The sequence below is a fragment of the Cynoglossus semilaevis genome, chromosome 1, assembly GCF_000523025.1.
Source record: "Cynoglossus semilaevis isolate Cse_v1.0 chromosome 1, Cse_v1.0, whole genome shotgun sequence".
Classification (NCBI taxonomy): Eukaryota; Metazoa; Chordata; class Actinopteri; order Pleuronectiformes; family Cynoglossidae; genus Cynoglossus; species Cynoglossus semilaevis.
Window position 1 is genome coordinate 11211093 of NC_024307.1, and position 25796 is coordinate 11236888.

The window sequence follows — 25796 nt, forward strand, 5'->3', positions numbered from 1 at the left end:
TATAAAAGCCTCCACCCTGTTTTGTAACATTTCCCTCTGCAGCTTTTTCACACTTTCCATTTCCTCTCTGACCCTCTGCTGCTGTCTGGCCAGCTCTTTTTCTGATATGGAGTCGATTGTGGCGATATTTTTCATCTGCATGAGTGACACCTGCCTCTGAATGTTGCCCCTGTATCTCAGGGGGCCTGTAGGTTTGTCCGTTGACTGTGGAGCTGAAACTGAACAAATTTGCCCCCCGAATTCAGATCCTTCAGAAAGACGAGGCTGGACTTTACCAGAACAATGTCTCCAGTCGTCTCTTCTAATTTGTATCCCGTGTTCAACAATTTCTTTTATAGCGATGTTGACAATAGCCTTAGGCTCACAGACTTTTACCATCACCACCCTGTTTTGGTCATGTTTCAGTGAATCTCTTCTCTGTAGGAGTATTTTGACAGTTATCCTGTATTGTCTATCCAGCATGATGAGTTTATTTTTTAGATCTCTCTCTGCTCTCTGGTTCAGAACTCTCAGGTCTCTGTGGACAACAGCGCTTGCACTGATTTGATCCATTCACTTTTAACACCTTAAGAAGAAAGAAAAAAAATCTTTTTTTCTCAGTTACACCTTAAGAAGAAAGAAAAAAAATCTATCTTTTTTTCTCAGTTGCACAAAAATCTTTAAAATACAAATCAAAATGTTCTCTTACCTATTTGGTGCACAACATTCCACTCAGAGATTTTGGGCAGAGCTGTTTGCTGCCATGGCTGTCTCAGCATGTGTGCAGTAACATAATAGTGCCATTGTATTCTAAATAGGTAAAAGGGATGGTTCATCAGTACAACAGTTGTGTTGAGAGGTTAGATTTCATGAAAGAAAAAAAGTGAAAAAATGTTGTTTTGCATGTTAAACATGTTTGCACAAAAGATAAATACTTGACCTGAACAAAGTGCAGAATTTTCATTACATTTGTCATTTTGAAGATTTAAGTAAATACTGTATGTTATGGGTGGGAAACCACTTAAATATTTGTAATACCTCTCATTTTCATTAGCAAAGAAGTGGATCAGTGTTTACTAGCAGAGTCTGTGAATGCTCAGAACACCTCAGTGGCAACTTGGCAGATGGTGGACTCGAGCCTGAAACCTTCCGGACCCAAGTCCGCTTCCTTAACTACCAAGTCACCAGTGCCCCAAAAGCCAAAATCAGTTAGCCATAATTATTGCTACAAGTTAGTAAGAACAGTTAAAATGGCCTTAAGTTTGCTTTGTTCGAGATATGCTAGTTTATATCATTTTTTGATTTTGAGTTTTAATATAAAAATTTAAAAAATAAAATTTAATTCTCATTATTTTGAGTTAGTGCGTTATTATTATAAGATACCTTATTATTTTGACTTAATAGTTTGATTTATTTCACCCAAGTAATGGAAATGGGTAGAATAAATTTAAGTCTTAAGTGAGCCAAAATATTTTTGCTAATTTTCAAAACGTTGGACAATACTAACAGACCAACCTGGTGTTTTTTGTGCACTATCCCTTTAACACGTCACATGATCTATTTTTTTAGCCCCTCCTCTATTGAATAGAGTTGCTGGGGTGCAACATGGTACACACAAACTTCCTTAAATCTACTGCAATAGTTGTACAGCTGAAGGAGTGTTAACATCCATCTACAGGTGAGATGTCTTGATTTACGATTTGATCATAACTTAAAGAATAATCATTGTTAACCCAGTGAGGTCTACAGCCTTCACATGACTAAAAACAACTCCACTGTTGTAGCCGCAGTATGTTTTTTATATTCTGGAGTTAGATTTGGTCAAAATAGACTGAATTCGGTTCTGAATCATTTTGAACTAGCTGAATTCTCTGCACTCTTGCGCATGCGCGTTATGTAACCGGTAGCTGTTGTGTAACTTGGGTTCTTCTCTGTGGTTTAACACCAAAACTGATTACTATTTTGTTATTTTTATTTACTTCTGCTTCAGAGTTTTGTTATTCGTGGCCTTAAATCGGATTTAAAATACACAAAGATACAACATTAAAATAAGCTAACGGACAGTGGGAATATAAATCACACTACAATGAAAAAAAATATAAATTAAACAAATATAAATATCCATCCATCCATTTTCATCCGCTTATCCGTTACCGAGTCGCGGGGGCAGCAGTCGCCACCCAAATCACATTGCACCGTACCTAAACCTTCCTGCGGGTGGTGAGTCCACTGGAAGGTATTAACTGCCCTAACCGGGATTCGAACTTGTCCAGGAGGTGAACCCTGGGGTTCCACACCAATGACAGAGACATTGCCTCTGGGCCAAAGCGCCACCAAATATAAACATAAATTAAACAAATATAAATTAAACAAAAACTATATTCTATAACTAAACTATATATAATACTATAGTACTATGAATATAAATCACACTACAATGAAAAAATATAAATTAAACAAAAACTATATATTTTTTAAATTTCTATTCACTTTTATTGGCAAAAGTTTATTTTTTTGTAATATTGTTACAACATTTCTTTCTGCATTATTTTTGGCTAACCTTTTTTGCTGCATTTTGGACAAACCTTTATCAACTTTTCAATATTCATTTGGTAACCTTTTGCCATTAAAAAAGCCTTATTTTAGCTAGACATTCTGCTTACTTTCAGCAATTTATGAGAGTTTTGTTTTGCTAATTTTGAAGTACTTATGTGATATGTTTGGCTAATCTGAATTCTGTTTTTCAGTTTATTCTGCTGTATATCAAATGCGTCTCATCTTGCAATCTGGACATTTTTTATTGAAACGTACCTATGTAACAGTAAGTGTCTGAACAATTTAAATTTAATATCAAGATTAGATCTTTAGTTACTTAACCATTCATTGTTACACACCAGTTACAACATTGTTAATTATGTGATTGTGTCTCCTATAATAGAACAGGCACAAGTGCTATTCAAGCTTTACCAAGATGATGCGTGCGGTGTGTGTGGACGTACCAGGAGGACCAGAGAATCTGCTGCTCCGGAACATCCCGAGACCTCAACCTAGGGATGGAGAAATTCTAATTAAAGTTCATGCAACTGCCCTGAATAGGGCTGATCTGCTACAGGTACTCAATCGATGGGTATTATTGATCACTTTCAATTCAGGATTTAGTCAAATATTAAAGCATATCTGAGCTCTTACTGTATGTTTTCTAATGTTCATCTGTGGGCACAGAGGCGAGGACTGTACCCTCCTCCTCCAGGTGAGAGTGAAACCATTGGTCTGGAGGTGGCAGGAACTGTGGACTCTTTAGGCCCGGGGGTAAAGAAAGGCTGGAGGCCTGACGACAGAGTCATGGCTTTGCTCGCAGGAGGAGGATATGCTGAATATGTGGCTGTTCCTGAGGAACTCCTCATGCCAGTTCCTTCAGATCTCACGCTGGGTCAGGCGGCCGCAGTTCCAGAGGCCTGGCTCACTGCCTACCAGCTGCTGGCCCTCATAGGTACCAAACTCTTTCCGTCACCAGGAAGAATTGGGGGAAATGGATGAGTCATTTTACATTTTTATATCTCTCTCTATTTCAACACAGCTCATGTAAAGGATGGTGAGGTGGTTCTGGTACATGGTGCTGCCGGTGGAGTGGGAACAGCTGCAGTTCAGTTGGTGCGACTGTTTGGTGCAGTGCCGATTGCTACAGCAGGAAATACTGAAAAGTTAAAGATGGTTGAGGAACTGGGAGCAGCAACTGGATTCAACTACAAAGAGGAAAACTTTGCACAGGGAGTCCAGGACTACACAGGAGGTACAAAGTGAAGCTGCACAGACACAGTGCTCCTGTTGTTCATTGGTATTATTATTATTGGCATCAATACGGGTTGAATTTGTTGGAATCTGCGTGTCCATGTTTTATTACAGGTAAAGGAGCAAATGTCATTCTTGACTGCATTGGTGGAAAAACCTGGGAGCAAAATGTCAGCTGCTTAGCCACTGATGGCAGATGGGTGCTATACGGCACCATGGGTGGCAGAAGGGTAGAGGGGGAGCTATTTGGTAAACTTCTCTCCAAGAGAGGACACTTGCTCTGCAGTTTGCTTCGTTCCCGCAGCCTTCAGGTAAGAAATACTGATAAGGTAATGATGCAAAAATGTTAACGTCATATTCTAGAAGTTTTTGGCATATTTCTTTTCCAGTACAAAGCAGACCTGGTCGAATCCTTCTCTCGCCAAGTGTTGCCACATTTCTCAGGCCAGGCTGCTCCACTGAGGCCTGTGATTGACAGCACATTCAGCCTGGAGAACATTGCAGATGCTCACAGACACATGGAGGCCAATAAGAACACAGGAAAGATCATCATCAGTGTGAATGCAGAAAAATAGAATAACAGTGACATGCAATGCAATGGAATTATAGATTTGACCATGCAAGATTTTTTTTACATACAAACCTGATATTAGTGATATTGTACAACATCTACTATGTTGTTTTAAATATGTTTCAGAAAAAAATAAAAAAACAAATGTTAAATTGAAAGACAATGTTATTTTAGCTTTTAACAAACAAAACAAACGTATCTTCTTGCAATGAAAACGACACACCCAACATTAACCTTCTCAGCCAGAAAAAAAATCCACTTAATTTAAAAACAGACAGATTTATTTATACTGGACATCTTAAATCTTATAAAACAGCACAGGAAATATTCTACAAAGGCTGCTTTAATAAACAGGACCACAAAGCCACAAGCTTTCAGTATAATACTTCTTACATTTTAAACTAGTGCTGCAGTTGTGTGATACTGTGTAATGTGAAGGTAACAAGTCAGATACTCCTCTCCTGTCATTATAGCACAGCTGTCTAATTCTTCAACCTGATGCACAACTCACAGTCACACAAATATTTAGTGTTTATACTGGTTGACTGACAGGTGTTGTTACTTACATTTTAAATAGATATGTTTTATTAGTTACAACACATTTTACTGCATTTTCTACCTATTAATATCCACTTTGCATTTGATTTCTATTTTAAACATATTTTTGGAAAGAATAATTGACGAGTTATTGGCACAAACTCCATTTGCAAACCTCAGCTAGGTTACCAATAAAACAGAAACCGCTGCTTTCTAAAAGTTTGTGAGAGCGAAATACAGCATAAATGACAGAGTTTCAGTGTAATTACCAGGAAAATCAGGAGAAGCCACCAAACAGCTGATTCTCTTGTGAATGCTGGAGGTACAATGGCATTTAAAAGGCGTGTATGAAAAAAGACAGAAGGGTTGAGATGGTGTGTATGCTGCATGTAGTGTTCATTAGCACCCAGAGAAAGTGTGTCTCATTTCTGTTAGAGAGTCTGCACTATGACGGGGTACAGCAGGGACATGTGTTCGGCCCCTCTGATTGGCAGCTTGTGTGTAGTGTAGTAGTGGATGACCTCTGGGATGGTGAAGAATGGAGGGCTGTTCTCCCCAAGCACAAAACGCCCATCTGGAAAAAGAGTGAATTTCATGTGCATGAAGCCTTTGCAGCTCCTGGGGGGAAAAGGAAACGCGGTAAGAAGGAGGAAAGTGTGCATTTAGACAAGCTTGCTTAGGTTCTGACTGTCAATCTGTTAAACTAGGTTTAAAAAAAAAAAATCACAAAATAGACATCCAAACAGAAAATAAGTTATTGAACTGATGAAACCAACTCAAAAAATGTTTAAGTGAACCATTATGTGACTGTGGAAACAGTTTACCTGAGTGAGAGTGAGTAGTCGTTCTGGCTGGTCTGACTCTTCCTCACCAGGTAGGAACTCTCTTTGCACAGGGTCAACAGATTCTCTGCCTCTGTGCGACTCAGAGCTCCATGGTACCATCTGCAGGTGAGGCAAATGGCAAACTAAACTTTTTTTTTTCTTTTATCACACATACAAGATTTTATTGGTCTTATAGTGAGCACTTTGATTTTCAGCGAGTGATGAAACGACATGAACACTTACACTTGTCTCTCAAGAGGCAAAGCCGGATCCACCCTTTCTCCCAGAAGAGGAGGAGTGTCACCAATCAAACGGATCGTAGAGTCCACTTTGGTGGGTGTGGCACCTGACTTGGTGAGCCTAGTTTGGTCTGGATGAGCTCGTGAGCGTTCCCTTTCTGCACCTTCAAACTGAACTATGGCCAGAAGCGTAGACACAGAGAGTTGTTTTAGAAAAGTAACACACAGAAAAAACAACAGTAAGAAATGCATCAACGTCAAGTAACCTGCTAGCGCTTTAGAGATGTTGTCCTTTTTCCACTCCCAGGGCTGGTCATATTCATCGGCTGGCCTCTCGTCATCCTGAGGGAGTTTGCTCTCTCTGGTGTCAATCAGGCCAAATCCACCTTCCACCTTCTGGCCTTGGTGTTGTGGTGACAGAGCAGCACGGTGATGGTGAGTCTTTTCCTCATATGGGTTGTCATATAACTGACCAGCATCCCCACTCACAGACCTGTTATTCATCATGCTGTGCTGCAGTTCTACAAAAAAATGTCTTACTGCTTAGGCCCAAAGAAAAACCAAACGGATCATCAATAGTGTGCTTCAAAAGACATTTTAGGATTATTAACCTGATATGATCCTTTGAGCCTCAAATGGTTCCATATAACTACAGGAGTCTGCTGGGGCAGGTTTGGACACCCAGTTTTGTCTGACTCTGGAGTTTGGATGAGCGTCAAATGGGTCAGAGTAATCTGTGTCGGCGTCTGATACTGCTGGGGCCGAGGGAACCACCTAGAAATGGAGAGGAATAAGGTTTCTGACAAATATTAAACAACACTGTTCATCTAAGAGTTTCAGGGAATTGGCTACGAAAGAAATAAATGGAGAATAGGAAAAAGAAAAAAACCAAAATGATAGAAACAACACATACTGGTTCTTCTTGAACAGTTACTGGACTCAGGGGGATTTTACAGCGACCAAACTCTTGAGAGTCTACTTTAATAAGTCTGTGTTTGGGGGATACCACTTTGACCTGTAACATATAACAACCAAAAAGAAAACTTTTAAAAACAGAAAAAATGGACTTAATGACTATCATTTGGACTTTATCATGTGTCTATTAGTTGATGACCCAAACATCCAATTCTGGAATAAGGTACTGTATAAGAAAACATGTCCACACCTAAGCAGCTCATACCTCCACACCATTTGACAGCACTGATCCGAATGCAGTTAAAGGGGGAAGGCTCATTGGGGTGTTGCAGGAGCTGAAACCTCCATTCTGTAGCACTTTCTCAGAATGCTGGTAGGGGTCCTCAAAATCTAGCTCTTTTTGAGCTCTATAAGCCCTCAAGATCTCACTCTCTGTGTAGTCTGGCCTCGGGGGCTGCGGAGGGTCACGCCTGCTGCCAAAGTTCAGGTAGTCCTTCAACCACTTTGCCATGGATCTGTGGGATTAAATTAGAAATCATTTACACTTAATGTCAACTTCCAGGATTGTTCAAATATGTATAAACAATTGCCTGCAAAACATGCTCCAAAGTTGTTGTTTTTTTGAAAGAGCTAAAGTAAAAGCTCTGTCTAACCTGAAACTTAGTTCAAGATGTTTCATGTACATTATTTTTCATATGAATTAAATGTCACGAATAAGTTAAAAGACAGTTCAAACAAAGAAAATGGACTACCATTAGGTTGTGAGTTTAGACATGAATTATATTGTAAATTGGGTCATGGTGGCTAAAAGTACAACAATTATTATTACCTAAGGTAAACAAGGCTCCATAGGACCATGGGAATATCTCCATAACATACAAGCTGCTCAACTACCATGTGGTAAGAATTCCCTCTTACTTTTGTCTGACCGTCACACATCACCCCTGACATCTGCCTCCACCCCCTCCACCCTGTTCTTTACCCCCTTTGTCCTTTGTCTGTTGCTTTGGAAGGCAAAGCCTAGTATTTTGAGACCAATTACACTCTAAGCATCAACAGAAGTAGTGAGTAATTGCAGTAGTTATTGTCTTTAATAATACCATTACTGCTGCACAAACAGAAACCAGGTTCAGTTTGTTTTTCTTGGTCAGATTTAAACTGAACATTTTCGTGCTCCCAGGTCTGGTTATGGCTGCAAATTCTTATCTGTACTAAAAAATCTTTCTACTCGATTCAGTATAAGGCTAAACCTGAAGTTAACCAACACATCTTAAATAGTGCCGTTATATTCAGTTAACTATAAGGAAAACATGCCCTTTGTTAATTTTTTTTTTTTTTGCTTTAATTAAACCAACCAATTTACATGAGCTGCGGTGACATTTAAACACCAGCAACAAGTCCAGCAACACTAACACCTAGTAAACTCCAAACACAACGTACAAACATTTTGAGGAATTTAGTGCATGAATAAGCAAAAGTTGATAAGCAACTGTCAGCTAATCACAACAGTCAGCAACCGCTAGATAGCATTTCTATTAAAAGTACACCAATATCTGTACATATACAAGTTAATTAGGAAAAACATTCATACGAAGACAATTAAGTGACTGATTTGATCATAGTGTTGTTTCCCCTCTGGAATTTATACAGACTTTTGTCAGACAAGTCGTACATTCTTACCAGAGTAAAATTATGCATGAGCTCAGAGAAGCTAACACGTTAGCTGCTAACGTGATTTTTTTTAAAGCTCACCCTCTTTCTCTGCATTGACGCTTCTTGGTTTCAGCTTAGTATTTTTGGTTACCATCCGACGTTCCGATTTCCCGTAACTCTGGGTCTAAAAATTAGACATTATAATGCACTAAATATGACCTGTTTTCGAGGAAAGCAGGTCAGTCTACAGACGCTGACGGTGAGACAGAGGATTTGCAGCGATACTACACACATCCGCACGAGTGCGCTGTGTTAAAGGGGAGGATCGGATTTGTCTGTGTCGACAAAAAAAATAGGGGACAAAAATTACTTTCGAATTGTATAGAATTGTTATAATAAGCTCAGACAGATCTACACAAAACGTTCAGAGGTAGAAAACTGGAAACATCGACAGGTTTACAAAAGACAATAGGAATTAGGAGGCACACTGGAAAACTTGTTCAAGCAAAACCGGACTTTAAAACTGACTTAAGTGATTTAATTCTGACTTTAAAAAAAGGGAAAACAAACAAAAACACAAGTGAACTGCAGATGTGAATGGTTATTCTTTTTGACTTTGGGACTGTTTTGCTAAATTTTCTTTTTCTTGTGTACCACAAAGTAATTGAAGGACTAAAAATCTATGTTGAGATATGTAAAGTAAAATTATCTACATTTCTTTAACTGTATGGATAGGATACTGGTATAAAAACATTCTCTAGTAAAAAAGGAACACCCAATGGTTATATTTTAATAATAGTCTGATATTCACAATAAGATAGGGAGGAGACTGAAACAGTACTGATGCCACCCTCTGGAAGAAGGACCAAACTACCAACTTTCTAAGAGCTGTGACAACTAACTATTATTAATTATCAATGTAATAATGCAATAATATAAACTTTCTACATTTATAATATCAAGGCTGTGATGAATATAATACTTATGCCTTTGTACTTTTTTAATGACTCTGCTGAATGTTCTTTCAGTGGAATTAAACAGGTGTTTCCATGTCACATCATTATTTATTGTCTAAAAGTTACAATTACATACATTATGAATGGAAAAAACAGGAGATGCCGCAAAAGAAAACATCTAAAACTTAAAATCTCTGCATGATTATATTCCTTTCTGTATCATTCACAAAACTGTGTGTCAATCACTCTATTCATCTGCCTCGTCACTCTCATTGCTGTCACTGCCAGAATACGCCCCCAGTAGGCTCAGGGATGAAGTTCCACTTTGCGTGGTAACAGGCTTTGAAGCGGGGATTGTCTCAGCCGTCCTGGAAGCTGTAAAACATGACGAACAAAGACTCTGTTTGTCAATTCGGCACAAAACTAATAAAACGAATAAAGCATTCCATCCTAAGGATTTAAGAAATGAAAGAGTGCATCAATAACAGTTGCTCTTTTAAGCCTAAGGGTCAATCTTGAAATAATAACTTGTATAGAATTTACATTGCATGAAGTAATTTGAACAAAAACTCAGTAAGTTACCTTTTTGTGATGTGGATGTAGCAGCAGTATCAGTGGAGGTATTCACCACTGGACCAGGTTTGCTAACAGTTGCTGATGGTTTCTTTCGTAAGACCAGAGTCCCTAAAGCTTTTCCACTTCCTAATACTCCAACGCTCCTCTCCCAGCTTTCTGTCCTTGCTCTCTTCACTCCTGTAGCTGCCTGAATATTAACAGATGATGAAATATTTAAATAAATCCAAATATCTAAAAAAGTCAACAACCTTTCATTCCATTTCACTTGTATTTATTCTGTTTCACCTACTTGAGTATCTGCAGTTTTGTCAATGGTTAAAATGTCTGTGGGTTTGTCGGTGCTGGAGTTTGTTGACAGTGAGCTGCAGCTGCTCTCTTCTTCCTCTTCTTCTTCTGAATCTGAGTCCTTTAGTCTTTTCACAAGGGCTCGGTCCAACATTTCTCTGTAAAAAACAAGTGAAATGTTATTATAAAATAAAATACAAACAGTCCAGGTGACCAACCAAGCTGCGCCTGTTGTCTTTTTGAACATTACAAACTAACTTGGTTTCTCGCTCATCCTCTTCTTTCTCTAACTCCCGTTCCCTTTTCTCCAGTTCTCTGTACTTCTCAATCATTCCCTCAAAGTCCACCTGCGCCTGTCTTTGGTTCAGTTCCTTCAGCTCCTGAAGGTTTTCCAAAACCTCCATCTCCATCTTGGAATCTTTTGTGCGATTTTCTAACACCTTCATTGGGTTGTTAAGCTCCTCTTCTTCTCTTTCTTGCTGGATTCTTTTCTCTTCCTCCTCAATTAGTTTTTCTGCTTGAAAGTTTCTTGTTGCACCATGCTCCATTGCATAGTCTGTGTTCTCTGGGTCAGTCTTAAAAAAAAAGGAAAGGAAAACGAAAGGCATTTTAAATCCTGTTGGCACATATTTACTGTAGAAATGTGTTTTCATATATTAGTAACCAACAACAGATAAACAAATGGCTATTTTTTTAAAGTAAAGAAAATAAAAACTTACCTTAAATGTAATTTCAGCAAGACACCTGGTACATTTTATGTAAAAGCGAAAGATTGGCAGGCCCATGTAGTGTTCATTTTGAACAGTTTCTTTTCTTGCATTGAATTTCTTGCCTTTGTAGATATATTCACCACAAGTCTTACACCTGCACACAATGACACAAACAAAGTTACATTAGAGCAAAATATTTTTTATTAAGCTGCAAATCCGATTTAACTGTGACTGAATAAGACTTAATAAGAACACTAGTGATACCCGGAAAAAATCTATACTGCTGTACATGTTTGAGCTTATTAAATATATCACCATATTAAGAAGAACGGTAAAAGAAGTTGGAAAAGACGTACCTCATATTAAACGGAGCCATCAATCGGACCACATACTGTCTGTCCTTGGGAAGTTTGAGTTTGGGGATTTTGGCAGGGTCGAAATCCGGAGGATAGTATTTCTGTGGAACACACATTACAGCGTAACATTATTACATTATTCTGAAAAAGGACACATTTAACGTTATGGACTAAAATCCACACGTGTGTAAAAAAAATCAAATGAAATAATCAGCACATGCACTACGGATTACTTATTTCCTCTATGGCAGTTACAGTAGCTTCAGAGCTAATGTAGCCAGCAAGGTTGATTTAAGGCAATGCGCTTCGGCTTAGAGCTCTTTGATTACAATCAAAACAAACCAAATGGTAGCAGTTGGTATTCGTGTACTTACGTTTAAAACTTTTCTTTCAGACATTGCTGCCTTCGCTACAAATTCCCCACAGAGAGAAAAGACGTTTGGAAAATGTTTCACCACACCAATTCACGTACTGCACGTAAACTTCCGGGTGTCTCTTTAATAATCGTCCGACGTTTCCGGGACAACTCGCGACAAATTGCGCCCTGACGTCATAACGCTAAAACGTTAAAATGAAAAATAAAAAACGTTCAAACGTTATTTTTTCTAATGTTTTCAATGTAAGGGATATCTGCCTGTGGCTTTGTATTTAAAGAAAGTAAAGGTTTATCAAAGAGCAAAACCTACTGACACAAAGCATTTTAAACAGCAAGAGTAATTATGATAATCTTAAAGATAAAAGCATGACGATGTCCTTTTAAAGACCAGATGCTAAAAACATAAACAGTATTTTTGCATCTCAGTTTAGGTAGTTAATCACTACTTCAAAATAATCTTCTATAGAGTAATTTTGAAATTCATACATCCTGACATGGACAGTATAATATTCCTTGAGGTGTCCATTAAACACGTCTGTCGATATAATGTTTATACACCATCGGGTAATTTACAAAATTAAACAAGACTTTATTTTAAAACCTGATCATGACCTTTATCTTTTATATATTGTTGATGAGGCAACAAGCCTGCTTCTCGCCTATGATACCATTCTAAATATCATCTAATATAAGGAGTAATAAAAGTAGGTCAAAGATTTATTTAACAGAGCTCTTTGTCAAGTGAGCAAACATAATCGGGTCTCACAGTTTAGGCTTTCAGATGTGCATGTTGAATTACATTATTAAACAAGATGACAGTTAAAGACGTAAGGCCCCTAAAGATCAATGGGGCAGGTGGAGGTAATTACTAAAATGTGAAAGAAAAAAAAAATCTCTAGAGAGTAATGTGAATTGTCACACACACACACAAACTAATGCAAACAGTGCTCATGGGATCATTTAGGTTATTCCAATAAAAGGAAATTGGATCCTGATTACAGATTGATGTCACTGTGCATTAACCCGAGGTGTTATATCACTTTATTTTTTAAAAAGATACCAAAAACGAACAGAAACATTTTTTAAATAAGAAAATTCTTTATATTTATAAATGTTTTACAGATTATATATATCATCTGACTTTCTGACTGCTTAAAGCTTTCAGCACAGATTCATTCGAATTATTTATTCCAGTATAACCTGTGACCTGTGACCCCTGTTCTCTATCCGGTTCCTTCCCATTACAAATACAAATACAGAGGTGTTGATATAGGTCAAACATGTTACAGTGTTCATGAATATTTTACAGCCTGGTTGAGGTCAGCAGCAGTTAAGGAGCTATAAAAAGGGCGATTCTGAATACAGCAACAATCCCTAAACTCTCCACACTGCCACCCACTGAAGAAAGCGACTCCTGCGGTCTTTGTTTTCAGCACCATGGTCAGTGCAAGAACCCTCCTTTTTGTGGTCACCTGCTGCTGTGCGTACCTGTGGCTGGTGAACTCTGAAGACTCCTCATCACTAGAGACACGCTCGTTAGATTTTGCCATCAAAAACCAACAGGAAAAAGATCTGGTGAGAGGTTTTGTGCATGTGTGAGAGAAGCTTTCAGAAATATGATAGTATTTGTTAGACGACACTGTGGTAAATTGCCTTTACCACACAACCATCTTTATGTCCTTTCTTACAACATGTTTTTTGACATATTCTCATAATCAATAGGTTTGAAAAAAGTGTTATAAGTATAATATTTCTTACATGTCTTTCTGAACAGATTGATGCGTTACAAGAAGTACTGGAGAAACTGAGAAGCAAAGAGATGCCTTCAGAGAAAAAGCATGGCTGGCTGCCTTCAGTGAGTTAACAACAACAACAACAACAACGAAACTAATACAAATTGTTGACATTTTCTAAGCTAAAAATGTGCTATGATGGAGAATTTGTCCTTGGAATATTTTCAATGAGTTCAGTCATTTTACATGTTCATTTCTATCTAATCTTTCCCTCAGTGCGATGCAGGGGAACCATGTGCCCTGCGTAAAGGTGCACGTATCGGCACACTCTGCAGCTGCCCTCGTGGGACATCCTGTAATTTTTATGTCCTAAAATGTTTGTGAAAGAAGAAATGAAAGTTAAAAACCCACAGAAGGTAAATGGCCACGTGTTTAAGGGTTTGAAATGACAAGAATTGTGTTTCATGGCAGGTAGACTGACACTGTTTCCACTCTTTTTGTGATTAAATGTAAAAAAATATGTGATGTGATATGTTATCTTTCATTTTTTTATTAACCTTAGCAAAGATGTCTTCACTGTTGTTTTGAACATATTTACTGCTGTGTGTGTGTGTCTTTGTTCTGGTTTAGCATCGTAGGAGGGAGCAGTTATTTGTGTGGGATTGAGTCATCCTCTACTTGTGTCCTTTTTCCGTGTAGTTTCTGCATGTTTCTTTCCAAATGTTTGTGTCTGTTTCTGTTGATGGAGGACTTTGTGTATTTGTAAAGGATCAATAAATTCTCTTTTCAGTTCAACGGTCCATGTGTGCTCTTGAGAACAGACCTTTACTGTACGATGCTCATCCTTGTTTATAATAGGGGCAAATGGACTAATAACCTAATCTGTTTCCAACACCTATAAGCATCAACCATTTCAGTTGTCACTGATGATGGGTCCTAAAACTTATAATTGTCACTGATGATGGGTCCTAAAACTTTATTGCTAATAGTTTGTTAACTTCTTTGCTACTTGCTTTTTTAAAGAAGTCTCAACAAAAGGGATTAGTTGTTCTATATGTTTGTCTCATTGGTTGTTCCCTGTTTCCTTTCAAGAACTTGGAATCACTTCTAGCCACAACTGCACAAATTTATAGTGGGTTAGGTTTTTGTTATTCATTGGTTAAAAAACCCATACACACATGCCATTGTACAGAAGTTGTACAAATGTGAATTGTGACTTTTTAGGTTATCTCAAACACAGGTGTAAAAAAAGAAAAGAAGGAAAAGGGAAATTAAAATAAAAAAATTAAAGCGCCAATTGGCCCCTGAACCACAGTTTTTAACCAGCAGCATAATATGGGGGAAAATATATGGAAATTCTATTCTGAAAAGAAAATAACTACATGTTGAAAGCTATATTTCTTTTTCCATAAGCATCACTCGTTTGTTTTGATTAAAATGATTCAACGATCATCCTCCACCACTTGATCGACAACAATAAAGTAAAACGTTACCGATTGATTCCCCCCTAATGTGTGCCATCAATAATTCAGCCTCTTCCTACACGTTCACTAATGCAGGGCTGCATAGCAGCACATCAGTTGTCATCTTCAGCCTGTAATAAAAGGCGCAGTCTGGTTTTTTTTGTACCAATGACATCACAACTCTCCAACATGGCGTTCAGCGGCAGCCGCGCACCGGAGAAGAGGGAGGTCCGGCAGGAGGACCAGGAGGAGCCGAGGAGACCCGCGACCGCTGCAGACCAGGACTACTGTCAGCAGAGATACTCTCTCCTCCTCATCATCGGACAAACCGCTCACATCACACAGACAGGACACATCGGCAGGGAAATTGAACGAGGTACGTTTTTGTTCCAGTGCGCCTCTTATTTTACAGTCGCTAGTTGAACTCCTTGGGATGAAAAATCCAGACGCCGGGTGTTTCTCCATCTATAGACCAGCCCTGATACAATGTTTTTAGCCTGAGGTAATTTATGTAGACCATATTGACAAGGAGAATGCGTCATGTGTCGAGGCTCCTCCAGCATCATCCCCGTGGACATGTTAGTAATAAAAACAGGCACAAAGCCCGCAGCATTATGTCATTTTTTATTATACAAGGAGATGCTTAGGGCGTTAATGTCAACACATGATGAGGGGCAAACACTTGTAAACAGCTGGTGTTTATTGTCCAGCTTTAAATGTGGAGCCTCTGTGCAGAGCCGTATGCATTACTAAAGCAGGACAGTGCGTTTTCCTAGAGCCTCTCCAGAGACGCAGGTTTATGGTGAAGTAAACGATGAACAAATGAGAGACGAAAACCTCCATTCAACCGATGCAGTTCAGCCATTTATCATATTATCACTGTCAGTGAAAACCACATACCACTAACATCATGTCATCATCAACTTTTCATGAGCCTGGTCAGCATGTTTCCACACTCCACACTGCAGGTTTTCTAACGGGAATTTACACGAGGTAAAAAAAAGATGTATCTAATCTGTGTTAGGGTTTAAGATCAACAGTAAGTTTGGAAAGAAATGTCCTTGAAATGTATGAAATTGTCCTTTAAATTTCTCACAATGGTGCGTTTAGAGGGAACTTATATCAGCATCGTCAGTGAAAAACAGCGAAATTAGCTAAACAGGCAGTTCAGACAAAGCAGCAGCTAAAGGTAAATAAAAATCCAACAAAATCTAATCTTAAATCATTCTAATCACAACAAAGTGTCAATAAATGAATAGTTTCCCCCCAAGAAATACTTACAGTCTCCCAAAGATATCTAAAAGCTGGGAGAATACTAGAATTTAGCTCAGATATGGCTAAAATAGTAACTGAGAGATAGGTGTTATTTTAGTCAATAAGTAACTATAATGCGTAGAAGTAACTCAAAGTAAACCAAAAGATAGATTGAACTATACCAAAAGTTTAGCAAAAAATGCTAAAAAAACAAAACAAAACAGGAACAGAGGTTGAGACAAGGAAGCAGATAAAGGCAAATAAAAAGTAGCTAAATCTAACCAAATCGATTCTATTAAGAAATACATATTTAAACTTTTATTTTAACAGTCTGACAACAATAATTAAAAACAGAATAAAACTAAGAGCTAGGTCAGAAATAACTAAAAGTCAAACTGGCTAATAGATTTTATTTGAGCTAATAGCTAATTGTAAATTAGCTATGATACAGGTAAACCTGAATTACATTTCATCATTTACAAAATATTGTCAATAAGGATACTTTTTGTATAGATATGTACAATAAACCATGTGACCTTGTGTGTCTCCAGGCGTTAGATCATGGGACGTCGACTTAAACACCTGTAACCTGAACCTCCATCTTCAAGAATTCCTGACTTGTTATACAGTGTCCTTCAAGAGCGCAGGTAAGAAAACACTGTACCTAACGTTCATGTCTCAACGTTGTTGACCTCAGAGAAAGTCCCTCACCAAGGTAACTTGCCAGCTCCATGGGTGTTGTGTCAAAAAGGGAGGAATTACGGAAGGAAGGAAGGAAAGTGGAGGACCAGTCTGATGATTGTTAAACATGGGCGGTCCTCCAAACGGAAAACAATAGGAAAAAAGTCCAAACTACCACCTCTGTGTCTGCAGTTGAACTCGGAGTCGAGCAGGGGAAACATGACACAGAGAGAGCTGCCTGTACTTTATGACCTGCAGTCGTTCAATTCAATTCCATTTCATCTGGCGACGGTTTAGGAGAGGGACCTGGGACACTTTAGCTTTCACTAAGACAAAGTGCCAGACGACAGAGGAGGGGAAAGAATGGCCAGAAATAAACCTCCAGAACACCCGAGTCAGCATCAGCTGGTGCAGATATGGAGCGAAGTCTTACTTAAAATTTTTTAGACAGGAATTCACAAAACAACAATAATAATGTTGTGAATAGAGATATGCTTTTCTGCTGCAGCAGAGCCACTGTTAGCCAAACTGTAGCAGCTTTTAATTTAACACTCTTTACTGCGTTTATGGCCATTTCTCGGCTACGCTAATTTCTCGGCGGTGATGTATTTAATCTACATTGGATCACAGACATTTTGGCTTATCGTTAAGCTATGATGTCTTTGTTGCTAACTTTGATACCTTGGTAGAAGTATGCTAGCTATTTTTCTTCTCCAACTTTTACAACAGTTTTTCAGTATTTTATAAAGGAACATTGTGAAATGAAATATTTTTAATTGAGTTTTTCTCCTCTGCTCTTCCCTATAGTGTTGACAGTGTTAGAGCATTGTGGCTAAGATTTGACTTTGTTTTGTGATCAGTTTGTCTTCATTTCTATGCTTTTAAAGTGTGGGGTAATTTTTGTGGCTAACTATAAACAACTTACTGGTATTTGTTTTAGTTTCAGTTGATAAATCTAGGTTATTCATCCTGCAAGTCTTTGTTAAATTATTAACATTGGAAACGATTTTTTTAAACAAACATTTAAACAAACAAAAGTCCCCCAGATAGCTTTTCCATGGTTGATCTCAGATGTTTTTTTAGGGCATTTGGCCCTGAGCCCCTGCTAATGTTTGACCCTGACCATGAGACATCTGAAGGGAGTTCTCTTGTCTCTGTTTATGTCTCAGCTGAGCATTTGTCCCTGCGTTTCCACTGCAGACAGAGTAAAGTTGGCGTCTCATCCACAGACAGTTGGTCTGACTCAGCTGTTCGCTGTTCACTCACTCTTTCTTCTCTCACCCTTTTCCACTCAGTCTGTCAATCACTCCTACCATTCTCTCGCCTCACTTCCCCCATGACTTTTCAGAGAATGTTTTCTTACTCTGCTGTCAGTGTCTTTCTGACTGACGTCCTCCTCCTCGGCTCTCCACATGTCTGACCTTCTTCTTCCATCTGTTGTTTTCTCCTCAGGGCAGAAGTGTCTGCGGCACAATGCCAAAGTGTTGGACACTCAGGTGTTGATCAGTCCGTCTCAGGAACAGGTTCACTTGGAGGTGAGTGGACAGCCCCTCAAATACAACCAAAAAGAGAAATGATTATTATTATTTACCAGAAATAAAAGATGTTAAATTTGTGATATTTAGGATTCATCAATTTATTTATTCATTGACACATGACATCAAATTACAAAATGTTCTTGACTTGATGTATTTAATACTGTTTTCGTGACCAAAAAAGCTGCGATATCTCCAGATATCTTGTTTTTCTGAGTTTCCCAGTTTACTCCAGATGTATAATTGAGAAAAGAATCCAAACCAAAATATACTCAAGTAGGGTTTTTATGTTTTTTTGTACTCCTATGTTCTGTTTTTTTTTTAATTACAGACCAACTCATATGGTGTTCACTGTTGTTCTCTCAGGTGTCTTCTCTTCTGGTGAGGAACTCAGCTCATAAGCTCCTGATCTTGGCTGGTCAGAGTGAGGAGCAGAGCGGTGACCTGCTCTTTCACAGAGGACTTTTCTCACCACAACATCTCCAACAAATACTCACAGAGCAGGCAAAAAAACCCCAAAATTTCTGAAACATATAGCGTTTTTTACTTTCATTATAAAATAAATTGTTGGCTGATGTAGTTTTATCTTAAAGTTATTATTGTTTGCTCCTCAGTTCATAAATCAGGAATGCTCCACCACCCCCTCCTCCTCCTCTAAGTTCAACCTGACCCTCTGCTGCCCTAACATTGGTGAGTGGAGGACGACTCTGTCCAGGCACCGGAGTCGTCAGGGCCCGTTTATACTTCACATCAATCCCCCAGAGGTGCTGCCTACAATGGAGACCCTGGGGGAGTTTACCTCCCTGGTCTCTGGAACCCTCACCTCTTCATCGACCTTTGACCTCCTGCCTCCTCCCACCACCGTGGGCTTCCTCAAACTGTCCCGACCGTGCTGCTACGTGTTTCCCGCTGGCCGTGGTGACTGTGCATTCTTTGCTGTGAATGGCTTCACGGTGCTGGTGGACGGTGGCTCGGACACGCAGGCTTGTTTCTGGAAACTGGTCTGTCACCTTGACCGAGTGGATGCTGTTCTGCTGACGCACATCGGGACGGAAAACCTGCCAGGTGTGAACACCTTCCTGGAGAGGAAGGTGGCAGAACTGGAGCTGAGGTCTGATCTGAAAGGTCAGCATATGTTGTTAATTTTGTCTATTTAAATATGAGTCACATAATTATATACCTATTCAGTGGGGCTGTAATCGTAACTCGATGTTTCCTCGTATAACGAGAAAAATCTTTTTTCTCCTTCTCATGTTACATTCTTTAATTCAAACAGATGACATGTCGAAGAAGCTGATCTCTCCTGAGCTTGGAGTTGTTTTCTTCAACGCCCCCAGCAGGTTGGAGATGGACCCACAACCGAGTGAGTAAGACAGTAAAATCATCTGTAACAGAGAGGTGTATAGATAAGGCCCATATTAATTAGTCATCAGCAAAACTCGACCTCGGCCGTGTGTCCTTGTCATCCAACATTCTAGAATATACTTGACAAAAAAGACACTTAGACACACACTGTACAGACAATGTGTGGAGAAGCTGAAGACCAAGTTCCTTGCCGGGAAGAATCTGCTTAAAAAACTTTGCTCACTCCCAAAACACTGACTTTCAAGACGAGGGAGTAAATAATTTTGATCACGGTTTCTTTTTTAAGATGGTCAAATAAATGTGTTTTGCAGAGTGACAGGACTGGGGTGTTCAGAAAACAATAATAATATCTATCAAAAACAGATTTAATTCATTCATTCTTTCCCTGTAAGGTGTGGACGCTGTACTAAGGAGCAGCCAGCAGGGGGCACTAACTATGCATTTACTAAAGAGGCTCGAAATCATACCACAACCAATGTTTCGAACACAAGGGGTCCCCATTGAGCCAATAACTCTGTTTCAGAAGATGGGTGTGGGTCAGCTGGATGTGTACGTCCTGAATCCCAGTAAAAACAGCCAGGAGTATCAGATGTTCATGCAGAACTGGCCTGATGGAGTGTCCACAGCAACCAAATCCCAATCAGTACCTCTCACTGCCCTCACCTCAGTGTCTGCCCTGCTCGTGTGGCATCCAGCCTGCCCGCAGGAGAAGGTCGTCAGGGTGTTGTTTCCTGGTGTTACTCCACAGACAAAGCTGCTGCAGGGCCTGGAGAAGCTGAAGGGCCTGGCCTTCCTCCAGAAACCCACAGTGACAACTGGTGACCTGGAGAAGCTGAGCGAGGACAAAAAGGCCAAGAGGAGAGAGAGTCAGGATAGTGTCAAGTCACAAGGGAAGGAGGTGACTCTGAAACATGTGAAAGAAAGAGGCACCAGAGAAGAGAACAAGGAGGTGTCAGCCAAAGAGAAAGGAAAGGTAGGTGTTGGAGATAAGACCAAAACAAAGGAGCTGGGTGGAAAGCAAAAAACAGCATCGACAGAGAAGAAAGCACCAAAGAAAGGGACAGGGAAAGATGGAAAAAAAGATGAGAAGACAGGTAATAAAGAAGAGAATGGTGTTATCAAGAATGGTCAAGTTAAAAAGGACGGCCTCTCCTCCAAACCAAGGAACGATGCAAGAGCTAAGATCAAAAAGGAGTCAAAGAACGAGTCTAAAACTGGAGCAAAGACAGGGAAGAAACCAGCAGGGAAAGAAGGTAATAACGTCAACAAGACTGACTTATCAAACAAGCTCTTGTTAAATCCTGACACGGAGAACGTGTTAGAAATCCCAGAGTGTAAAGCTACAGAGGAACAAAGTCCAAAAGCAAAGAAAGAGCCTGAAGAGAACCCCTGCAGCTCTAAAACATCTACACCCGAGGATATAACAGCCGATGTTCTCAGGCTCAGAGAGGAAACAGCATCTGACTCCAAACAGAAAAGCAGTGAGTCAGAAAATGAAAAGATCTTAGGAGGACCGAACAAAGAAAAAAGTACTGAAGCTTCAGATACACCAGGGGAAGAAACAGCAGGTGGGATGATGAGAGCATGTAGCGTGGATAATGAAGTCCAAGATAAAACTGGAGCTGGAGATAAAGATGGAGCAGAAAGGCAGGACCAGACAGGAAATGTTTCCAAACCAGCAAACGTTGTAGGATTTCCAGCTCCGTTAAATAAGACACCAAAGAGTCAACGTTCGGTCCAGCTAGACTTAACCCCAACTGAGTATACCCTTTTAGACGGGGCTTTGAAACACAGTCCTCCTTCCAGGTCGTCTCCGGGGAACCAGGTCCCAGTCAGTCCTGATGAGGAGACAGTAGAGCCGACCTCCCCCGACTCCAGGCCCAACAGTGCAGGCCACACTCCGTACTGTCTTTCCCCAGATGATGTGTGGTGCAACAGGGTAACTCTTAGCAAACTGCAGGCCCAGATGAGTAGCTCGGATGAGTCTCCTGACGTCAACCAGACAAATGTATCGTCCAGACAACCGTGTCAGTCCAGAACCAACACGGAGACCCAAGCTAATCCTAGGGAGAAGCATCTGAGCTTCCTGTCCTTAGGTACATTCAAAGAAACTTCGTCAGATCCATCTCCGTCTGTAGAGTAGCTCGGATGAGTCTCCTGACGTCAACCAGACAAATGTATCGTCCAGACAACCGTGTCAGTCCAGAACCAACACGGAGACCCAAGCTAATCCTAGGGAGAAGCATCTGAGCTTCCTGTCCTTAGGTACATTCAAAGAAACCTCGTCAGATCCGTCTCCGTCTGTAGCCACCACCACCACCACCACCACACACTCCATGCCAGCAGAGGTGAGCTCACCTCAGTCCACAGAAGTGGACGAGTCTCTGTCCATGTCCTTCGAGCAGGGATCGACTAACGTGAGCCAGAGGGAGAGCGATGACAGCATTGTCCACTCCCACTCCAACGGAACCCATTTCGTAGGGATGTCTTTGGGGATGAAGAAGCCCCCGAGATCTTTAGGTCAAGGGTCAGATCCAGGCCGACCCCCAGCTCCCAGCAGTCTTCATTTTGAGTTGTCACCTCATGAGGTAGATCTTTGTCTGGTTTCTCCTTGTGAGTTCAAGCATTTCAAACCTCCTGAATCGGGTGAGTCCTGCAGAGGAAACTTTGCCCCACATCACTACTGCACCAACAACAACTACCCCAAAGACACGTCCCCCAGTGAATCAAACGCTCCTGTTTGCACAGAGGACTGTCCATCCACCACAGCAGATGGAGCGCTGGACTCTGATGAGGACGAGTCTTGTAGTGAGCCGACTCACTCTCCACGTGACCTCTGTGCCAGTCAGGCTCTGCCCTCAGACCCTCTTCCTGTCCCTCTCAGGGACAGTCCACCTCTGCCCCCACATCCAGACACCTCCATGCCTGTCCCTCAGTCCAACCTTGACACCCAAGGGAAGAGACTTAAAGCCAGCAGCATGGTGGGCAAAAAAATGCCAGGGGTGAGTTGTCCTCTCAACACTAACGTCTGAGTATCAGAGCCAGAGGCAGTGTGTTCAGATCGTCATTACACCCTGCTATTACTAATATTACGTAGTCAGTTTTTAATGTGGTCAGTACTGGAGTAAACGTAAGAAATCATATAAATGTCTAATGTTGTTAAATATACCTAAAAAGGTCATAAACTGTCAATGTTTACACCCTGGGCATTTCTCCAGCGGTCTAGGCCTACAGTGTGGATATTTGAAAAAAATACTATTAATTATATATTAAGTAAAAAATATTTTTTACTGATGTAATTTGGCAAAAAAGGTAAGATACGAGTACATAAGGTAAAAAGTGGTAGGAAGGTGCTAAAACTTTACAATAAACAACAAAAAATATGATAAAAATATATGTTTAAAAACTTATTGAAATATAAACTTTTTGCAGATTATCTTTTCCTGAGTCAAGGCTTCTTCTGGTGACAGTATATCTGTCTTTTAGGTTGTTGACGGGCCCAACAAGTCAGGCTCAGGGAAAAAAAGGACCGGGAGCCAAAGTGGAGTCTCTTCTAGTCGTACACCTTCCTTCAACTCTCGCTCAGCACCCGCCAAATCCTCACCCAACACTGGTGCAGGTATTTCTACCTTCATACCTTTTCTGTTTTCCCTCCATGGTTGTGTACGCCACAGTTACCCCCCTCACTGTTACAGGCTCAAAGACGACCTCTGCTGGTGAAGTCAGTGTATATGTGGACCTGGCCTACGTTCCCTCTGGAGCTTCTTCATCAACAGTCAACGTGGACTTCTTCAAGTGTGTTCGCTCCTCCTGCTACATCATCAGTGGAGACAGTCCAGAGAGGGAGGAGCTGATGAGACAGACACTGGACGCTCTGTTCGAGGGAAAGATGACCTGGTCTGACAACATGCAGGTAAAAAACACATCCGAAGTAGGTAATTCACCTTTACACGTCAGATAAATCTTAGAGATCGTTTTATCTGACTGTTTGGTGCAGTTCTGCAAGTGCAGTTTTGGTCCCATCTTACTGTAAAGTACAGCTGAGCTACACAAAAGTCCACAGCTGCAACTGACTGTGAGACAGACATTTAACAATTAACAAGGCAGAGCACCATTGTGATTTTTGCTGTTATTATACGTATCATCTGGACAGTATGTACGCCTCTGATCTGGATCATCAAACTCTATTCTGCAGCTAACACAATCGTTGTATTTACTCTTTGTTTTTTTTCTCTCTCTGTGTCAACAGGTGACTGTCATACCCACCTATGAGTCGGTGTCCATGCAGGAGTGGTACCAGCAGACCCTGGACAGACAGAGGGAGCTCGGGATCACTGTGCTGGGCTCCAACAGCACTGTCGCCATGCAAGACGAGACCTTTCCTGCCTGCAAGATCGAATTCTGAGCATGAATTCAGACCAAAGTTTCTGTGGGAGAAAAAAAATTACAGGGTGGAGTTGTAAGAATAAAAAATAGTTAGTACTAACTGTAGAAATAAGGCTCCATGCTGCACGAAATTGCCCGAATGGGCAATTAAGTTCTCAATCCACCACCGCCCCCTGTTGGTTTTCACTCTGTTGGCTTCTTTTGCATCAGTAGCCCCTTCTTTGACTTCATCCACAGGGAACACACATCCCTGTGATGAGAACTGCATGTCTATTTTTAGACCATGACCCTGTGCCAAACAGGAGACAAGATTACACATACCATAATAGTAGCAGGAATTTACAGTAGATCCACATAGAAAAAGGACAATTGTAGATTAGCCAAAGTAATTGATCACGCAGCGATACACAGCACTATTTGTTATTTTCTGAATGTGTAAAGGACTAAAGCGTGACCTTTGAAAAGTTGAGGGGAAGTTTGTTGTCTTTCCTGAGTAATTCAAGGTTTTAAGAGTTCAAGGCTGACTTGAAAATATTTCCATGAGTGTGGAAACTTAATTAAAGTACAGTTGGAACTGTATTCCTTCTACTAACTACAGTGAATTTCACAGTGTGTCGTGCGGTGATTACTGTTAAAGCACGTTGTGATCTTTGCAATGTCATGTGTTCTCTATGCTGGTGAGTTGCATACCAGGTCACATTCTTTAGCCTCAGAGCAATCGTGTCATTAAGAATGCTACTGTAATTGTGCTCCATTACAAGTGCTTATAACCATGCCAATGGGAACGGCCCGACTGCCAATGCTTCTGTGTTGACTTGTCCTCACGTGCTTTAAAAACACCTGATGATGTGTTGTGAGTGTGATGAATGTAAACATCAAGTACAGTATATTGAAAACACATGGGATGTGCAGTGTTACATAAATGTTTGGACATATTGAATGGTAATGACATCCGGATTATTGTAAATAACAATTAAAAACAAATGTTAACTATTATTTAAAGCACCGTGGAAAAATATATTACAGTTTGGTTCATTTTTTTAAATTACTAGGTAGAAATATGTTCTTTAGCCAGTAAACATATTTGTTAGCTGGAAATAAAAATAAAAAAACTTGAAACGGCATTGTTTTTAATGTGTGAAAACTTTTAACTATGGCCACTAGATGTCAGCAGAGAATCCATAATGCGTAAAAAATGTAACAGGCTGCTGCCCAACTGTATCCAACACAAATATAAATCATTCTAATGGCATCACATATAGTATACAAATGTACATGCTGTTAAGCACAGTTATGAACATGTGAGACGAACGAGTTCAACGACATTTTGATGCTTTGTAAACAATCTCTGACGACCAGACAAATAAACTGATCTTTTTAGAACCAGAACTTTTCAGTTTTATCATCAACGGAATGTTGTAGTTAAATAATATTCTGTTATTCTGAGGTCAGATTTTAAAGCTCCCACCAGAATACATCATGGATTATGAAATACAAAAACAGAGACCCATCGGAACAGGTTAGGTTAATTGAATAAAAATAAAAGCAGCACTCAGGTAAAAAAAATACTAGTAGTACTATTATAATATAATTCTACTACTACCATAAACTGT

At 40.0% G+C, this 25796-nt stretch overlaps 5 protein-coding genes across 9 annotated transcripts; 3 read left to right on the plus strand and 2 right to left on the minus strand.

The window, feature by feature from the left end:
• The first annotated feature begins 1560 nt into the window (after positions 1–1560).
• Positions 1561–4493, plus strand: tp53i3 (tumor protein p53 inducible protein 3). The gene is made up of 7 exons (XM_008310729.3): positions 1561–1657; positions 2727–2800; positions 2918–3091; positions 3202–3469; positions 3557–3769; positions 3883–4079; positions 4158–4493. The coding sequence occupies exons 2-7, from the start codon at positions 2747–2749 to the stop codon at positions 4341–4343; spliced, it is 1092 nt and encodes a 363-aa protein (XP_008308951.1). The 5' UTR covers positions 1561–1657; positions 2727–2746; the 3' UTR covers positions 4344–4493.
• Positions 4494–4602: 109 nt separating this feature from the next.
• Positions 4603–8869, minus strand: LOC103379219 (SH2 domain-containing adapter protein F-like). Of its 3 annotated transcripts, none has more exons than XM_008310703.3 (8): positions 8607–8869; positions 7120–7369; positions 6853–6954; positions 6551–6713; positions 6206–6460; positions 5944–6115; positions 5701–5820; positions 4603–5494 (listed from the first exon to the last, which is right to left on the minus strand). In XM_008310703.3, exons 2-8 carry the CDS (start codon positions 7363–7365, stop codon positions 5308–5310), a joined length of 1245 nt encoding a protein of 414 aa, XP_008308925.1. In that variant the 5' UTR covers positions 7366–7369; positions 8607–8869; the 3' UTR covers positions 4603–5307. The 3 variants fall into 3 exon arrangements, with proteins under 3 accessions (XP_008308925.1, XP_008308933.1, XP_008308940.1); XM_008310711.3 differs by lacking the exon at positions 8607–8869 and adding an exon at positions 8535–8554; XM_008310718.3 differs by lacking the exon at positions 6853–6954.
• Positions 8870–9551: 682 nt separating this feature from the next.
• yju2 (YJU2 splicing factor homolog) lies at positions 9552–11922 on the minus strand. The gene is made up of 7 exons (XM_008310692.3): positions 11765–11922; positions 11391–11491; positions 11044–11188; positions 10583–10899; positions 10329–10482; positions 10046–10226; positions 9552–9838 (listed from the first exon to the last, which is right to left on the minus strand). The coding sequence occupies exons 1-7, from the start codon at positions 11786–11788 to the stop codon at positions 9711–9713; spliced, it is 1050 nt and encodes a 349-aa protein (XP_008308914.1). The 5' UTR covers positions 11789–11922; the 3' UTR covers positions 9552–9710.
• A 661-nt stretch (positions 11923–12583) lies between these two features.
• On the plus strand, positions 12584–14110 carry LOC103379200 (cocaine- and amphetamine-regulated transcript protein-like). The gene is made up of 3 exons (XM_008310681.3): positions 12584–13341; positions 13541–13621; positions 13776–14110. The coding sequence occupies exons 1-3, from the start codon at positions 13204–13206 to the stop codon at positions 13881–13883; spliced, it is 327 nt and encodes a 108-aa protein (XP_008308903.1). The 5' UTR covers positions 12584–13203; the 3' UTR covers positions 13884–14110.
• A 558-nt stretch (positions 14111–14668) lies between these two features.
• On the plus strand, positions 14669–25590 carry LOC103379406 (microtubule-associated protein 1S-like). 3 transcript variants are annotated; one of them, XM_017035476.2, is made up of 11 exons: positions 14669–15338; positions 16768–16863; positions 18350–18432; positions 18799–18936; positions 19047–19557; positions 19709–19795; positions 20190–21897; positions 22067–22799; positions 23284–23416; positions 23493–23710; positions 24047–25590. In XM_017035476.2, exons 1-11 carry the CDS (start codon positions 15053–15055, stop codon positions 24200–24202), a joined length of 4149 nt encoding a protein of 1382 aa, XP_016890965.2. In that variant the 5' UTR covers positions 14669–15052; the 3' UTR covers positions 24203–25590. The 3 variants fall into 3 exon arrangements, with proteins under 3 accessions (XP_016890965.2, XP_024909072.1, XP_016890962.2); XM_025053304.1 differs by having other exon boundaries at positions 20190–21893; positions 22063–22799; XM_017035473.2 differs by having other exon boundaries at positions 20190–21803; positions 21973–22799.
• The last annotated feature ends 206 nt before the right edge of the window (positions 25591–25796 follow it).

Coding starts and splice junctions, on each gene's coding strand:
- tp53i3 (XM_008310729.3), top strand. CDS start 2,747: ATGCGTCTCATCTTGCAATCTGGACATTTTTTATTGAAACGTACCTAT. Junction 2,801..2,917: donor TGAAACGTACCTATGTAACA/GTAAGTGTCTGA, acceptor CTCCTATAATAG/AACAGGCACAAGTGCTATTC. Junction 3,092..3,201: donor ATAGGGCTGATCTGCTACAG/GTACTCAATCGA, acceptor CTGTGGGCACAG/AGGCGAGGACTGTACCCTCC.
- LOC103379219 (XM_008310703.3), bottom strand. CDS start 7,365: ATGGCAAAGTGGTTGAAGGACTACCTGAACTTTGGCAGCAGGCGTGAC. Junction 6,714..6,852: donor TAACTGTTCAAGAAGAACCA/GTATGTGTTGTT, acceptor CTCCATTTCTAG/GTGGTTCCCTCGGCCCCAGC. Junction 6,116..6,205: donor CATCTCTAAAGCGCTAGCAG/GTTACTTGACGT, acceptor TTCTGGCCATAG/TTCAGTTTGAAGGTGCAGAA.
- yju2 (XM_008310692.3), bottom strand. CDS start 11,788: ATGTCTGAAAGAAAAGTTTTAAAC. Junction 10,900..11,043: donor TTGCTGAAATTACATTTAAG/GTAAGTTTTTAT, acceptor TTTTTTTTTAAG/ACTGACCCAGAGAACACAGA. Junction 9,839..10,045: donor TACATCCACATCACAAAAAG/GTAACTTACTGA, acceptor CATGTTTTACAG/CTTCCAGGACGGCTGAGACA.
- LOC103379200 (XM_008310681.3), top strand. CDS start 13,204: ATGGTCAGTGCAAGAACCCTCCTTTTTGTGGTCACCTGCTGCTGTGCG. Junction 13,342..13,540: donor ACCAACAGGAAAAAGATCTG/GTGAGAGGTTTT, acceptor CTTTCTGAACAG/ATTGATGCGTTACAAGAAGT. Junction 13,622..13,775: donor AGCATGGCTGGCTGCCTTCA/GTGAGTTAACAA, acceptor TCTTTCCCTCAG/TGCGATGCAGGGGAACCATG.
- LOC103379406 (XM_017035476.2), top strand. CDS start 15,053: ATGCAGGGCTGCATAGCAGCACATCAGTTGTCATCTTCAGCCTGTAAT. Junction 15,339..16,767: donor CGGCAGGGAAATTGAACGAG/GTACGTTTTTGT, acceptor GTGTGTCTCCAG/GCGTTAGATCATGGGACGTC. Junction 21,898..22,066: donor AGCTTCCTGTCCTTAGGTAC/ATTCAAAGAAAC, acceptor GTCCTTAGGTAC/ATTCAAAGAAACCTCGTCAG.